Source organism: Carcharhinus amblyrhynchos, chromosome 9 (assembly GCF_965287045.1).
Source record: "Carcharhinus amblyrhynchos chromosome 9, sCarAmb.v2.hapA, whole genome shotgun sequence".
In the NCBI taxonomy this organism is placed as follows: domain Eukaryota; kingdom Metazoa; phylum Chordata; class Chondrichthyes; order Carcharhiniformes; family Carcharhinidae; genus Carcharhinus; species Carcharhinus amblyrhynchos.
The window spans coordinates 78,429,366-78,446,747 of record NC_137332.1 but is presented as its reverse complement, the minus strand read 5'-3'; the positions used below and the strand labels follow the sequence as shown (position 1 = coordinate 78,446,747).

At 41.5% G+C, this 17,382-nt stretch overlaps 1 protein-coding gene across 1 annotated transcript in view; it reads left to right on the top strand.

The window, feature by feature from the left end:
• Positions 1-17,382, top strand: part of pappa2 (pappalysin 2) — a 379,187-nt gene that overhangs the window by 346,292 nt on the left and 15,513 nt on the right. Inside the window, exon 21 of the mRNA XM_080196777.1 lies at positions 12,356-12,454. Within this exon, the coding sequence (XP_080052903.1) occupies positions 12,356-12,454 (99 nt within the window). The remainder of the gene's footprint in view (positions 1-12,355; positions 12,455-17,382) is intronic.

Genomic DNA, 17,382 nt, shown 5'->3' with positions numbered 1-17,382 from the left:
CCTCTTACATAGGATCTTTGATGAGATGGTTAACAGCTGACAGTGGACCAGCACTTACTTTCTGACAAGGTAACTCATGGTGAAGTCTCTGCCTTTTAAGTGGGCTTGATGTTAAGTAAAAGGCTGTTTGTGCAGATTCGGGTGCTTTGAATCCCTCATGCTGGTGTGCACAAGGGCAAAAAAAAAACTTCTTTAAGTTTAGTGAAGCTCCCTTAACCTTTTTAGATGAAAAGTTTATTTTAAGAAACGTTTAATCACACCACATCATTTGGGGATATACATTAATAATAAGACTGAATCAGGCAGACTCCACTCGATCATTGGTTTACATGAGAAGACTTGTAGTTGGGAAAACTTTTGAAGTACATGGATGACATTTTGTGAAATCGCTGGGTCAAAGGCATAATTGTGGGAATGGGGTAGATGTTGCACTTAAAAGGCAGCGAACTGAAGTGATGATCTAAAAGGAAAATCTTCACAACTTACATGACATTGAATGAAGCCAGGGAGTTTTAAATCCTTACAGGACTTTGATTCCCTTTCAGCTCATGTAAAGTGGGTTTGTATATTGTTTTTTTTAACTGAACTTCCGCTGACCCTCCCATATATTAAATGCTTTGAAAAATAGCATTAGGACAAAGAAAACAAACCTTATTCAGCAGAGAAGCAAACCTCCCAGAAGTTAAAACCAGCACCTTTGATGGGAAATTCCCCATCCCACCCATCATGGGAATCGTAGCAGGCAGGACAGAAAATTTGGCAGACCATTTAAAGGTCCTTTGACCTCCGGCCTTCAGGCACCTGTGGCTGGAAAATCCCACCAAAATGTCTGTATTCTGCCCCTGTTCATTATTGGTGCTTGAATGCTGGTACCCCTCTCCATGGGTATGTCCCCTCAGTGCATTATTCCCTGCACCCGTACTCTTCATTCTGCTTCTTCATTTTCCCCTTCCTTTACTGAGCTTCTCCCCATCTCCGTTTTCTTCATTAAATACCTCCTACATTTTACGTGAGTGAGTCTAGTTAGTATTTCTGCAGTAATCCTTTCATACAATGGGTAGACTTTGTCTCAAATATTTTCCTGATGTACAAAAATATCAGACATAAGTCAAGAAATTATAATACAACTGATACGGATAGAGTTTGCACAAGATCAAAGTTTTTTTTAATATGTGCAAGATTAGTATTACCTTCAGAGTGCTTTGTCCCTGTTGGTATTATTTCCAGCAACAAGATTTATGAATTTAAAAATAAGATTATTTATTATTGCCCCAGAGATTATACTGCAACATCTTGCACATAATATCACGCAAACAATGAATAGAAACAGACATGGAAAAACAACAATTACAAATTGAAATAATTTCAGTCTCTTTTGTAGCAGGTTTGTAGTTTCTTAGCTGAACTGGTGCTGTTGCTGGAGAAGAGATTGGGTAAAAGCAGAGGATTCTCAGTAAGTTGTGAGAATTCTTGTGTTTGAATTGCCAGCATATCAGGTGAACTTGAAGGCGAAACTGGTTGGAGGAGATTCTCTCATCCTGTTTCCGAGTATAGCTCTTTTAAATGTGGCCGTATTGGTTTTCATTTTATTTGGGAATGCCGGCGTTGTTGCATTGACCAGCATTTAATGCCCATCCTTAATTGCCTTGAGAAGGTGGTGGTGAGCTGCCTTCTTGAACCACTGCAGTGCATCTTATGTAGGTACACCTATAGTACTGGTAGGGAGGGGGTTTCAGAATTGTGACCCAGTGACAGTGAAGGAATGGCAAAATGTTTCCAAATCAGGATGGACGTAGAACCCTACAGTGCAGAAAGAGGTCCTTCAGCCCATCGAGTCTGCACCGACCACAATCCCACCCAGGCCCTATCCCCATATCCTTACCCACTAATCCCTCTAACCTAAGCATCCCAGGACACTAAGGGACAAGTTTAGCATGGCTAATCAACCTAACCCACACATCACTGGACTGTGGGAGGAAACCGGAGCACCTGGAGGAAACCCACACAGACACAAAGAGAATGTGCAAACTCTACACAGACAGTGACCTGAGCCGGGAATCGAACCCAGGTCCCTGGAGCTGTGAAGCAGCAGTGCTAACCGCTGTGCTACCATGTTGTCCTGATGTTGAGTGACTTGGAGGAGCACTTGCAGCTGATGGTGTTCTCAAGTGTTGGCTGCCCTTATGCTTTTAGATGGTAATGTTTTGTGGGTTTGGGAGATGCTGTCCGAGGAGACTTGGTAGTTCTGTAGTGCATCTTGTAAATGGTAAAGATTGCTGCTACGTGCGTACATGGTGGAGGGTATGGACCTTTGGGGATGGGGTGTCAATCAAGCGGGCTGTTTTTTCCTGAATGGTGTCAAGTTTCTTGAATGTTATTGGAGTTGCACCCATCTAGGTAAGTGGAATACTTCGTCACACCTCTGTCTACACCCTGTATACAAAATGCAGGACAAATCTATCTTGATCAATTACTGGCTTATTGGTCTTGATCATCAGCAATGTGTTGAAAGCTGTTGTCAGCCATGCTATCAAGTGCCATTTATAAAATAATAACCTGCCTTCTGGTACTCAGTTTCTGATCTAGCTGGGTTACTTAGCACCTGACCTCATTACACCTTTGATTCCAAATATGAACAAGATTTTGTGGAAAGGACACGCTGGGCAATCATCCATACCGTCAGTTACTGTAGCTGCATTGGAATAACTTCAACTGGAACATGGTTACTGCTGGGGCACAAGTCTCCTGTAATTTTGCCAGAATGTTGTCAAGGCCCATCGCATTTTCAGCATCCAGTGCTTTCAGTCATTTCTTTATATCACATGGAGTGAACCGAATTGGTTAGAAACTGGTATCCTTGATGCTGGGGAACTAAGGTGAGAATGATTGTTTTTGACAGCATGGCAACATTTGATCCTTTGCAATATTGAAGTCAAGGTGAGTTGGGAGGAGAACGCTCCACTGCTGCGATCATACTTAGCACAAAGTAAATAGGTTGTTGGAACCAATCATTTCAGTCTCAGGACATCACTGCAGGGGTTTCTCAGGGTCGTGTCCTAGATCCACCTTCCTTTACTTTATCAGTGATCTTCCTTCCATTTAAGGTCAGAAGTGAGATATTCACTGATTGTGCGATGCAGCACCGTTCACAACTCCTCAGATACTGAAGCAGTTAGTGTCTGAAGATCTGAACAGTATCCAGGCTTGGACTGACAAGTGGCAAGTAACATTTGCACTACACAGGCACTAGGCAATGACCATCTCCAGCAAGAGACAATCTAACCAACACCCCTTGACATTCATAACAAAAGCAAAAAAATGCTGGAAAATCTCAGCAGGTCTGACAGCATCTGTGGAGAGAAAATAGACCAAATGTTTCTAGTCAGCATGACCCTTCATCAGAGCTCATTCAATGGCATTCACATTGCTGATTACTCCACTATCAAAATTATGAGGGTCACCAAACAAGTCATTTAAATACTATGGCAACAAGGGCAGGTCAGAGTCTAGGAACTTTGTGATGAAAGTAACGCATCCCCTGAATCTCCAAAGCCCGTCCACCATCAACAAGGCACAAATCAGGAGTGTGATGGAGTACTCTCCACTTCCCTGGGTAAGTACAGCTCTGTCAATGTTCATAAGCATCCAAGACAAAGCAACTCTATTCATTCCCTCCACCATCGATACAGAGTGGTGGCAGGGCCTTTCTATTTACAAGATGCACTGCATCTCACTAAGCCTCCTTCGACAGCACCTTACAAACCCATGTCTGCTCCTACAAGAACCTAGAAGAACAAGGACATCAGACACAAGTTCCCTTGCAAATCACACACCATCCTGACTTGGAAACATATCACCTTCCCATTCCTCTTGCAGGACCATAATCCTAGGAATCCCTTCTTAACAACACCTTGGGTGTATCTGCATCAAGTGGATTTCACCAGATCCAAAAGATGGCTCACCACCATCTTAAGGAAAATTATGATGGCCTTGCCAGTGACACATCCTGTGAAGGAATAAAATAAAATTATGTACTTCACTTTTTTGATTTGATTTATTATTGTCACATGTATTGAGATACAGTGAAAAGTATTGTTTCTTGCCCGACAAAGTATACCATTCATTGTGTACACAGGGGAGAAGGAAAGGACAGGGTGAAGAATGTAATGTTACAGTCATAGTTGGGATGTAGAGAAAGATCAACATAATATAAGGTAGGTAGAATTTCAAAAGATGCACAATGAAGTTCCATATAGAAGGTTTGAAGGTAAATGACAAACAGTTGTAATAAAAATTCAGTTAATGGAAAATTGACGTGGCAATAGTAAATTGAAAGTGAAAGATGCAATTGAAAACTCAGCAATGGAGAAAAGACTATAGCACACCTCAGAGAAATGTCACATTAGCAATGTTAATTATTAGGTGTGATCACTGATTATTTCTTAACCATCCGGTCCATGTGAAACTTTATCAGCAATTCTACTGCGACACCTGGAGGCATTGCAACGCTAGCTGGTTATGGGCCAGACTTCAGTGGAATGGCACCTTTGGTAAATTAATGGGCACTTATTACTTCAAAAGGACATTGATGCATTGGCAAAGGTTCATAGACTAGCAACAAAGATGATTCAAATTCTTAGGGATTGGCTCTTATGAAAAGGGACAGGAAGAACCTGTTTTCATTAGCGAATAGATTGAAGTAGAACTTGATCCAGGTTTTCTTTATAAATGTTGAGAGATTTGGATTGTGGATGTGAACAAGTTATTTAACTTGGACTGTGAGTACTGATATTCTGTGTTATCTAAGCATGTGTTTGATTTTGGATGTGGCCAGATAGAAGTGAAAATAATATAAAGAGAAGGAATTTATTTCTTTTAGTACATGTGATTTACTTAGCTTTTATAAAATATTCACACAATATACAAGCATGTCAGCGTGAACATAATGACCTATGATGTAGGATCAAATAAACATCTAACTAACTCTGATGTCAGGATTTACAGATCTCATGGAGTGAGTGAAAGAGTTCTTAAGGCATTGAGATATCATTTAGTTTAGTTTTAGCAGTTTTGATAGTGCCCACTGGCATTATGAAGCAATTTTTGGTACATCTAAGCAAAGTTTTCAATTCTGTGGTAATGGTTTCTCTCAAAGCCCTCCAAGGCACGTATGTTTCCAGCTACCTTTTGTGTTGATGCCTCCACATGCTTGATCTCTCCACCATCTCCCACTGGACCAATTGGCCCTCTAAATGTTAATGTTGGAATGCTGTTACAATGAAGCGAATAGTCTAGTTGTAAGTGAGAGCAGCTGTGACTAACTGGGGAAAGGTTAGGACAGTATTCTTAAGCGTATATTAGAACTGGTTTTCACCTGCGTGAGGGGAGGAAAGGGGAATCTGTGCCTGTGTTCTCTGGGTTATATGAATAAAACTATGTCAAGGAAAGACTGGCTCAAGTTTCCCTCTTACAACTAGATCATTTGCTTCATTGTAACAGCATTCCAACATTAACATTTAGAGGGTCAATTTGTCCAGTGGGAGATGGTGGAGAAATCAAACATGTGGCGGCATCAACACAAAGGATAGCTGGAAATGTACATTCCTTGGACAGCTTTGAGAGAATCGAAAACTTTGCCTTAGATGTACCAAAAGTTGCTTCATAATGCCAGTGGGCATTGCCAAATTTGCACTCTGATTTCCCATCAACGAGCCTCCAATTCTGCGCTGTTCGATCCCAGCAATAACTGACATATGTTTGAAATCACTGGGTTTATGGTTAAATGTCTCCACCAGATTGTAAATCTGTTGGCAGTCCATTACTCAGTGAATGAAAACACAAAATATAGAGATAACTACTTCCTTCTCCGTGCTTCCACCACAGGCACAAGGTATTAAGTATCTGAGTACTACGGCACACAAATACCAAAATAGAGTACGATTTCAACATTATACTATTATAAAAATAAAATTTGGATTTAATATATTTATTTTCAACTATAATTTGGTAAGCAATATTTGGATTGAAAATATATATATTGAATTCCTCTAAATTTTCAGAAGTTTATATTCAGTTCATGATTGTAGTGTTACAATTCAATGCAGTTATTCAAGGGAAGTATCGTCACAGAGTTGTTACAGTGTGGAAGGAGGCCATTAGGCCGATCATGCCGGTACTGGCTCTCTAAACGAGTATCATGGCTTAGTGCCATTCTCCTGCTTTTTCCCCACGTAACCTTGTAAATAATGCTCTCATGCATACCTTGCATGAACCTGCCTTGACCACACTTCTGATCAGTGCGTTCCAGACCCAAGCCAGTCGCTGTGCGAAGAAGCTCTTTCTTGAATTAGTTTTACTTCTTTTCCAAATCACTTTATATCTGTCCCTGTCTCATTCTTCATCCTTTTAGGAGTGGGGACAGTTTCTCCCTATCTACTCTGTCCAGCCCCCTCATGATTTTGAACACCTCTGTCAAATCTCCTCTTCACCTTCTTCTCTCCAAGAAGAACAGTCCCAGTCTCCAATTTATCCTCAACACTGAAGTTTCTCATCCCTGGAATCATTTTTGTAATCCTCTTCTGCAGTCTCTCCAGTGTGTCCACGTTCTTCCTTATAGTGTTGTGCCTAGAACTGAACGCAATATTCCAGCTGAATTATAAGTTCAGAATATTCCACATATTTTATGATGAGCTGTTAAGCAAGAACAGTGGATAAATGTGCAGATTTACTGATCATACATGAGTGCAGTATGATTCTTGGCTGGTTTGGAGGATTTGTTCCATGGATATGACTTGTCTCTTCTGTAACTTGCTTAATGCAGACAGAAGTTTGAGAATAGATTGAAAGTCATGAGGTGTGTTGAAGATAATGCCCAGGGAAGATCCCAAATGTGCCAGCCAATTGCGGTGCTAAAGCACTTCATAGTGGATGGGTATGTGTGAGTGAACTCTCTTCTTCGTCCAGTGAAATATGTGGCATATGATTAATTAATGTGACCCAATTGCTTTTCATCCTTTCTCAATCTATCAGAAGGAAATTACCATTAGCATAGGTTGTGAGGATTAACTGGACCTTAACAGTGTGAGGAAGCAAGACTGAATCCACACAGATAACCATTTAGCACAGATGGCTGGCTTGGAGGAGCAAAAAAACCTGACAACATGATGGAATCAAACAAAGTGTACCTACAGCCATTGCCACAGAATGCTGGTTGGAAAGAATCATAGAATCCCTACAGTGCAGAAGGAAACCATTTGGCCCATTAAGCCTATCCCTATAACTCTATGTATCTCTGTAATCCGAGCCCAGGTGATTCCTAGCTCCTGTTTCTGGAGAAGAAGGGGATTGAAGGACATAGAGAATGAAATTACTGATATTCATAATAAGGATGTCATCATGCCCATTTAAAATTGCTCCATATATTTGGTTCATTCATGGGATGTGGGTACCACTAGCGAAGCCAGCACTTATTGCCCATCCCTAATTGCTTCTGAGAAGGTGGTAGCTGCCTTCTTAAAACGCTGCAGTCCATGTAGTGCAGGTACTCCTACAGTGCTGTTAGGGAGGAATAAGACAATAGCACACATTAATTACTGTTTTTACGAAATGTTAAAGTAACAAACAGAGAAATTTTCACATGGTTAGGGCAATAAGCCTATTATGAACATTGGTGAAGACAATTTTACCTACAAGTTGGATTATGATCAATTTAAAAGACAAAAATAAGGCCAAAAGTGGCCTTTTCCTTTTCCTAAAATGTCTTCTGTGAATCGCGATTTGGAGTGCTGAAAATTAGGTATGTGAATTTGCTCCCGTGTCTTGGTTTAAAATTGTGGTCTAACCTGATGTTGAGGCTCAAATTTTGTCTAAAAGATTATTAATGCCATTTTCTGATCTTTTGCTAGGATATAACTAGCAGATAGAGTGGATAGTCAGACGCTTTTTCCCAGGGTGGAAAAGGCAATTTCTAGGAGGCATAGGTTTAAGGTGCAAGGGGCAAGGTTTAAAGGAGATGTACGAGGCATGTTTTTTACACAGAAATTAGTGAGTGTCTGGAACTCGCTGCCAGGGAAGGTAGTGGATAGTGGGTTTTAAGGGGCGTCTGGACAAATACATGAATAGGATGGGAACAGAGGGATATGGTCCCCTAAGGGTAGGGATTTTTAGTTCAGTCAGGCAGCATGGTTGGTGCAGGCTTGGAGGGCTGAAAGGCCTGTTCCTGTGCTGTAATTTTCTTTGCTGTTTGTTAGATGGGCTATGTATTCTTGCTTTATTATTTTACACTATTATAGTTTCAACACTAGAAACAAGGATACAGATACTTGACAACAACTACACTTACCCTGCACAATCCTGAATGCAGAGCTCAATGAATAATTGGAATAGTGACAAACACGTTTTTTCCAGAAGAACAGTGTTATTTTATAAAGTAGATGTTTGCATACAGACAAAATTATTATTCGATCATCTTTCAAGTAGATAACTGGGTTATAAAGCATTTTTTGCAGTGACAAGGAAGGAGCCTCAAAACAGTTCCAAGTCCGGATACTGTGTGGCTTAGAGAGGAACTGCATTGTGTTCCCACGTATCTGCTGCCCCGAGATCAGTGATAGACAACCTAGGCTAGTGATGGGCCGTGTGAGTAGCCCTCCTTCATCTTAGTGGGCCTCAAGACTGAAATCAGGCTTGTTCCCAAACCATGACCCCACCAGTAAGATAGAATACATTTAATATATGCTGAATACTTCATAATGTGTTATGGAAAATGCTTAATCCTTCATATCTTAATAGAACTGTCATTAACTTCAAACGTTAAAAACAAAATAAATATTTACACTTTGAATGGATGCAGAGCTCCTTCAGTTAATGTTGTTCATGGTCAGCATGCACCTTACTTCAGTTGTCCTTGCTTTACATGTGCATCATTTTAGTTATGCCAATAGGAAAAAGAGTTATGTGGATGGAAACCAGTGAAATCTGGCAACTCTACAAGTAGGCAATCAAGTGGAACCAATCAAGTGGGGCTGCTTTGCCCTCATTGGTGTCAGGCTTTGAGTGCTGTGAGGCTGCACTCATCCAGGCAAGTGTAGTGTATTCCAAAATGTTCCTGACTTGTACCTTGTAGATAGTAGGAAGACGTTGGAGGTGAGTCATTTATTTATGGGGCTAGGCGACAAGGAAATTGTCATAGTAACTTCATTGCAGTGTTAATGTAAGCCTACTTATGACACTGAGAAAATAACTAACCATTGTTTGCTCATTCCTAATTGCCCTTCAGACTGTGGTAGTGAGCTGCCTTCTTGAACTGCTGCAGACCTGTTGTGTGTACATCTGCTGTACTGTTAGGAAGGGAGTTCCCAGTTTTTGGTCCTGCAGCAGTGATGGGACAATGATGGTGTGGCTTGGAGGGAAACTTGCAGCTGGTGGTGTTCCCATGTATCTGCTGACCTTGTCCTTCTAGGTGCTAGAGGTCGTGAGTTCAGAAGTTGCTGTTGGAGGAATCTTGGTGTGTGGCTGCAATAGTTATTGCATCTTGTAGATATTACACATTGCTGCCACTGTATGTTGATGGTAGAGGGAATAAATGTGTATGTTGGTGGATAGGGTGCTGATCAAGTGAGATCCTTTGTTATTGATTGTATTGAGCTTCTTGAGTGATGTTAGAGCTGCACTCATCCAGGCAAGTGAGAGTATTCCTCGTACCTTGTAGATAGTGGACAAAGTTTGGGGAGTTAAGAGGCGAGGTTCCAGCCTCTGATCTATGTTGTAGTATTTATATGATTGGCCCAATTCAGCTTCTGCTGAATTGCAACCACCAGGATGTTAAAAGCAGGGGATTCAGCAAAAAAAGGTGCCATTAAATGACAAGGCAAGGTGATTAAATGCTCTCTTTTGTTGGTGATTTGCTACTTTATCAACCCAAGCCTGAATTTTATCCAGGTCTTGCTGCATATGGGCACAGGTTGTTTCAATATCTGAGGAGTTGTGAATGCTGCTTAAAATTGTGCAGTCATCAGTGAACATCCCACTTCTGACTTCATAATGGAGGGAAAGTGACTGATGAAGTAGCGTAAGATTACTGACAGATGATGGGATTAGAATAAAAAAAAAACCTGGAATTAAGAATCTACTGATGGCCATGAAACCATTGTTGATTGTTGGAAAACCCATCTGGTTCATTAATGTCCTTTAGGGAAGGAAATCTTCATCTTTATCTGGTCTGTACTACATGTGACTCTTGACTCACAGCAATGTGGTTATTTCTCAACTGCCCTCCAAAGGCAACTAGGGATGGGCAATAAATGCTGGCTATCCAGCAATGTCCATGAATGAATACAAAATAGACCAAATTTTTAGGTACAGCTGGTTTCTACCCCTGGCCTGTTCTCCCTATTGATCCAGTGTTGTTCCATGGCTTGACGGTAATACAAGATGGTAATAGGATCATAAATAGACCATATGATCCATTGAGTTTATTCTGCCATTCAATACTATCCTGGTCTTTAACTCCATTTTCCCATTTTCTTTCCATATCCCTTGATTTCTTGAGATTCCCAAAAATCTGTCTATAATCTCAAATGTATGGAGCAAGCACAGTTCTGGGTACAGAATTCCAAAGATTCACAACCTTTTAAGTGAAGTAATTTCTCCAAGTAATTGCTAAATAATCAGCCTCTTATCCGAAGACTATGCCCCTGTGTTTTAGATTCCCTGACTAGCGGAAGCAATCTCTCTGTGCCCACGATCTCAAGCCACTTCAAAATTTTGTAGTTTTCAATGAGATCACCTAGACTGAAGAGATTGTAAGCCCAGTTTAGTTAGCCTTTCATCATAAGACACCCCTTTCCTCCCTGGGGACTAATTTAGTGAGTATTTGCTGTACCACCAACAATGCAAGTATATTCATTCTTAAATGTGGAGGCTAGAACTGCACACTATTCCAGATGTAGTCTCAGCAAACCCCTATACAAGTATTGTAAGACTTCTTTATCATTGTAGACAATCCCCTTGCAATAATGGCCAACATGCCATTTGCTTTCCTAATCGCTGTACTTGCATACTACCTTTGTGTTTTTTTGTTCAAGCACACTTTTTGAACACCAAAACTTACAAGTTTTACACCTTTTAAAAATATTCTGCTTTTCTATTACAACCGAAGTGAATAACTTCACACTTCTCTATATTCTACTCCACCTATTATCTTGTTGCCCACTCACTTAACCTGTCAATATCTCTTTCCAGCCTCTCTGTCTCCCTCCCACGTAGCTTGGCATTATGAGGAAACTTTGATACATTGCTTTGTCCCTTCACCTAAATCATTAATATAGTTTGTAAATGCATTAGGTCCCAGCACTGATTTATGAGGCACTCCACTATTCACAACCTGCCAATATGGAAAAAGGCCTCGTTTATGCTTCCTCGTTGTTTTCTTGCCATTGACCAACTTTCTATCCATGTTTTCCCAACTCCATGAGCATTAGTATCTTGCATATTAACCTTTGCAAATCTAGGTGTATGACATCTACTGGTTTCTCTTTATGAGTTACATCCTCCACAAAGTTGAATAAGTTTGTGAAATAGGGCGTTCCTTCAGTAAAACCATATTAACTTGTTTTAATCATATCATGCTTTTTAAAATACATTGTTGAGAATTTCTGAACAATAGATTTCAACATTTTCCCAACAACTGAGATAAAAGGATGCCGCTGGATGAATTTAAATTTCAAAGTTGCCTCAGTGGGATATGAATTCACGTACTCTACGTCGTTGATCCAGGCCTATGGATTACTAATCCAGTAACCTAACCATTTCTGTTCTTGCAGTACTGGATGCCAGATAGGTAACCTGACAAATCAGAGGTCGAGGAGCCTTATGCTGTGGTGTATCTGACCGGTGTACAAGTAAAATGTGGTGCATTTTCGGATAACATAGTGGCCATGCTACTGGATTAATAATCTGGAGAAAGCAAGTTCAAATCCCACTGTGCAGTTTGGAAACTTGCAGCATCCATCTGCTGCACCTTCTGTATATTTGAGAAGTAAACTTAAGCTCAAAACGCTTTCAAGCATTTAATTTATTGGGAAAGAGAAGTCTAAAAATACCCGTGACATATTTGTTTTTTGAAGAAAGTTGGGTACGTCATAGCTCTTTTTCCCATAGACTGTTGACATTTGCATGATTCCTCCATTGAAAGGTCACCATTTTATAAACAGAGGGAACGAGGCAGTAAATTGGCATGGAGTCCACAACAGTTTTGAACAGATGATCACAGATGTCTAGGAATCGTCTCCTGAGAAGTGATTATTGGGTGAATATTGGAACCAATTATATATATTTTCTGTTCTTCCTCTTGCAGCCTTTCCAAGATGATGGTTGGTGTGATACGATCAACAACAGAGCATACTGTCAGTATGATGGAGGAGACTGCTGCCCATCAACACTTTCTTCCAGAAAGGTGAGATTGGAGAGGTTAATGATGTGAAGTGTTTGCTGTGCTTGGAAATAAACGAGGAATCACATGGACAGGAGAATTAAATTCAAGGCACAATGTTAATGTGGCAGGATTAAACATCCATAGCTGGCTTGTACAATGCATGCATTTAAAATATGTATTTACTTGTGATTTGGGCATCTCTGACAAGGCCAGTACTTATTGCCCATCCTTAATTGCCCTCAAACTGGCTTGCTAGGCCATTTCAGAGGGCACTTAAGAGTCAGAGCTGTGGGTCTGGTGTTAAAAATAGGCCAGACCAGGTAAGGACAACAGATTTCCTCCCCTTGTGAAAGAGAAATCTAAAAACTTAGATTTACTTGTACACCGGTCAGATACACCACAGCATAAGGCTCCTCAACCTCTGATTTGTCAGTTTACCTATCTGGCATCCAGTACTGCAGAAACAGAAATTTCTTCAAATTAACTATCGGGAAGCCATTGTCTTGGGGCCCTGCCATAAACTTTGTTCTCATCCACTGACTCCATTCTTCCCCTTGGTCCCTGATTGAAGCTGAACTGAACTGTTTGTGACCTTAACATCCTATTTGATCCTGAGTTGAGCTTCTAATCTTATCAACATCACTCACCTCCACCCCTGCCTCAATATATCAGCTACTAAAATCTACTTTCATGGCCCTGTTGTTAACTCTAGGCTCAACAGTCCATTGTTATCTAAAATGTTCTCCCACTTGCTTTCTCCTTAAAATTGAGCTCATCCAAAACTGGGGGTTGATGGGTTTTTGATAAGAGAGGGGATTAAGGGTTATGGGGAGAGGGCGGGAATGTGGAACTGAGCCACGACAGATCAGCCATGATCTTATTGAATGGCAGGGCAGGCTCGAAGGGCTAGTTGGCCTACTCCTGCTCCTATTTCTTACGTTCTTATGTTCTTATGCTGCCCCACATCCTAACATCCAAGTCCTCTTCTCTCATTACCAATGTTTGCAGACTTGCATTTGTTCCCAGTTCAGTCTTTATTTTACACTCATTACCCTGTGATACATATCCCTTCATGAGTTCACCATTCCAGCCATTTCTGAAATCTCTTCACAACCCTTCAATGCCTCTGTGCCCCACCAATTCCAGCCTTTTTTGTGCAACCTGGATTTCCATTGTTTCACAATTAGAGGCCATGCTTTATTCTCCATGGACCCTGTGCTCTGGTATTCCCTCCATAACCATCTGCAACTTCCTCTCCCTTAAAACTTACCTCATCATCCCTCCTTACATGGCTCAGGGTAAAAATATTATTTGATTGCATTCGTGCGATGTGCCAAGGGACATTTTTGTTATGGTAAAGTTGCTGTCACCATGTGTGACTCATGCCTAGGTTGAAATCCTTGTCCATGTTGAATGAAATGCTCCCAGAGAGTGCCGTACAGGAGTGCTACAACTAATTAGTATTGTTAGGTGGGAAACATAGGCGAGGTTCCTGGTGACCTTCATAGTGAGAGGATTTGTGTATAGGAATTATGGATATTTTCATGCAATTGTATAGGGCGCTGGCGAGGCCATGTTTGAGAATTCTGTGCAGTTTTGCTGTCCTTATCTGAGGAAGGATGACCTTGCTATATAATGAGTAAGCAAAGGTTTACTAGGCTGATTCCTGGGACGGCAGGACTGTCATATGAGGACCAACTAAGTCCGTTAAGATTGTATTCACTGGAGTTTAGAGGAGTGAGAAGAGGGGATCTCATAGAAACTTATAAAATTCTAACAGGGTAGATTCAGAAAGAATGTTCCAAATGGATTCAGAACTCTTGGGTCATAGTTTGAAGTGAGGAGAAATTTCTTCAGTCAGAGAGTGATGCATGTGTAGAATTCACTACGACAGCAAGTAGTTGAAGTCAAAATGTGTGATTTCAAGAAGAAATTAGGGATGGTTCTTAGGGCTAAAGGGATCAAGGCATATGGAGGAACACAGGACCAGGATATTGAATTTGATGATCAGTCATGACTATAATGAATGGCAGAGCAGGCTGGAAGGGCCAAATGGCCTACTCCCACCTCTCTCTATTTTTCCCAGTTTTAATCCAGTGAACCTTGTTTCATGCATGCGGATGCCACTTGAATTCAGGATCAAGATTCAGCTGTAACGCAAGGGCTATTACAGAATGAATAAAGCTACAGCTTGTGTAGAAGTAAACAACGCAGCACCGAAAAGTTGGACATGTCTGGGGCAATGGTTCACTGAAGTGTGGCAACAAAACCCGGAATTTATTTAGCACCTTTGACAGGATAAAACATCCCAAGGTCCTTCATAAGAGCTTATAAAATAAAATATGACACCGTACTGCAGAGAGATACACGAGGACACATGACCAAAAGCCTGGTCAAGAGCTATTTTAAGGAGCGTATGTAGGCGAAGAGATAGGCTGCAATCTTCCTTGTTTACGGCTGGATTTTCTGGTGCTGCTGAGAATGAATGGAGTTTTGGCTGGAATGCCAAATTTTTACGTTCTTGCTCGTATCAAGTCCCACAACAGATGAAGCCTGGGAATCCCACACATGGGGTCAGAAGCTTAGCTGCGGGTTAAATAGGATGCCAAGGTTGCCAAAGGGAAAGAGGTAAAGAAGTGATAAGGTGCCAGAGTAGCTGACAGTACAGTCATCAAAGTGGAGTGAATAAAATTGGGGATTCTCGTGGCCAGAATTAGAAGAGTGCAGAGCTCTCAGAGGGCTGTAAGACTAGAGGAGATTGCCGAGATAATGGGGGAATGGGCGATGCCATGTAGGCTGCTGTAAATAAGGCTGGGAATTTTTAAATTGTAGCATTGCCAATGAGGGAGCAAATGTAAGTCTGCATATTTTATGTTTTATTTATTAGTGTCACAAATAGGCTTACATTAACACTGCAATGAAGCTGTGAAAATCTCCTAGTTGCCACACTCCCCCACCTGTTCGGGTACAGTGAGGGCGAATTTAGCACGGCTAATGCACCTAACCAGCTTGTCATTCAGACTGTGGGAGGAAACCGGACCACCCGGAGGAAACCCACAAAAACAGGGGGAGAATGTGCAGACGCTAGTCACCCAAGCCAAAATCGAACCTGGGTCCCTGGCTCTGTGAGGCAGCAGTGCTAACCTGGGAGGGGTTGGGGGGAAGATGATGGGTGAACAGGAGGTGCAGGCAGCAAAGTTTTGGATGACATCAAGTTTACTGAGTGTTGGATACTGGCAGGGTCACAAAACTAGTGAAAGAAACCACAGCTGAACAAATCCTGCCTTCACCCTAATGACATGCCGTAAAGTAGCCCAAGAGCTGAAGGAACTGGTGCCTCCAAGGCCAGCCCTGGTTGGAGTTAGAGATGTGGTGAAGAACACTTTCCAAAGTTAAAAAGCGCTGAGCTCAATTAGTCATTCGTTAGAAGATGATGTCACTTTCTCACTCTTGGCTCCAAGCAGCCGAACAGGGGAACCTCCTTCAGTCTGTAACCGTTATTTTTATTTCAGCTAAGGTTTGAAGAATTGCCCAGTAGGATGTTGCCTGCAGTCATAAAGTTAAATTTATGGTAATGCTATTTACTGTGACTCTTTTATTTGCAAGCACAGCAGGGGGCACTCACTGAAACAAATCTCAAGCTGCATGCTGTCTGGGCCATTAACTGCACTACTAAACATTTTATTACTGTATGTCTGTGCCCCACATTCTTGTACAGAATCCCACCACCGCTGGTTATTTGAGGATTCTAAGTTATGAATTTCGCAGTAGGGCATTTCTTGCTTAGAGACATAGCTGATGGAAATAACTGCTTGAATTATAGTAATATAATTTTTTATGTATTTGGAAATACTACATGGTACATGTTGAATCAGTTTACTGCACAGAACTGAAGTCTGCATTCGTATTCAAGAGGACGATACCAGACCAACTTGGGTGGAACCTTTCATCTATAAATGCTTCACTCCAGCAACTGTGAAAGATCAAAAAGCAGCAGTGCAATGTGAAACTTGGGTTCAACATGTTCAAGAGAGCAGTAGATAACTAACATGGCCTCCTCCTGCACCATGATAATTCTGTAGTGGTTGGTGAATTATCTGTAGGATGGTGGGGGTGGAGGGGGGGTGCGCGGCGCGATATACCTGGAATGAGAGGAAAGTTCACAGAGACAAAGCCATGAGAAAGGGTGTGAAAGATTAAAGCCGATTGGAGGCAAGGGAAGAAACAGTCAGCCTATAAAGATTGCACAGATCTGCTTACCCCAGCTGATACTGTACCGAATGGGCATTGAGCACTTGTGTGCGTGTGTTTTTAATTTGTCACTGGGATATGAGATTCACATTTGTCCATAACTGCCCTGGTGGTGAGCTGCCTTTTTTAACTGTATTGGCCCATGCAATGTGTAAAATGACACTGGGGCTGTAGTGAAGGATGGCTATGCTCACCACCAAAGGAGCTGTGAAACATTCACTGTTTTCAGTCAGACTGATGCAGTTGGTTAGACAGTGACCACAACAGAGAAAAACATGCACCTTGCTGGCAGCAAACGCCATCGCTGCTATGCTTTACATATGGTCTGAGTTTCAGTTAACTTGTTTTTTTCCCTCTTAAGTGAATCAGTCTGTTGGATTACCTCAGCCATTTGGACGTTTGCAGAGGATGCACTCAGTGCCCCTTTGTGCTAAGGGTGGGAGTGAGGGTACAAAATAATGACTCCTGTTGTTGTGGGCTTCAGACCAAGTTACAGTAAAGGCAAGAGAATTGTTTCTCCACTTTCTGGATGTCCTCTGCCATATGTTGAATTACAGCATTCGTTGGATGCTAGTTTCTGATATCTGCGGCAGAAATGTTGGCATTTTCTTCTGGTGAACTAGCGCCGAACTTGGCCTCAGATCACTGCTGACCCGGAAGGCGATCAAATTCAGCCTAAGGGTGGCACCGTGACACAG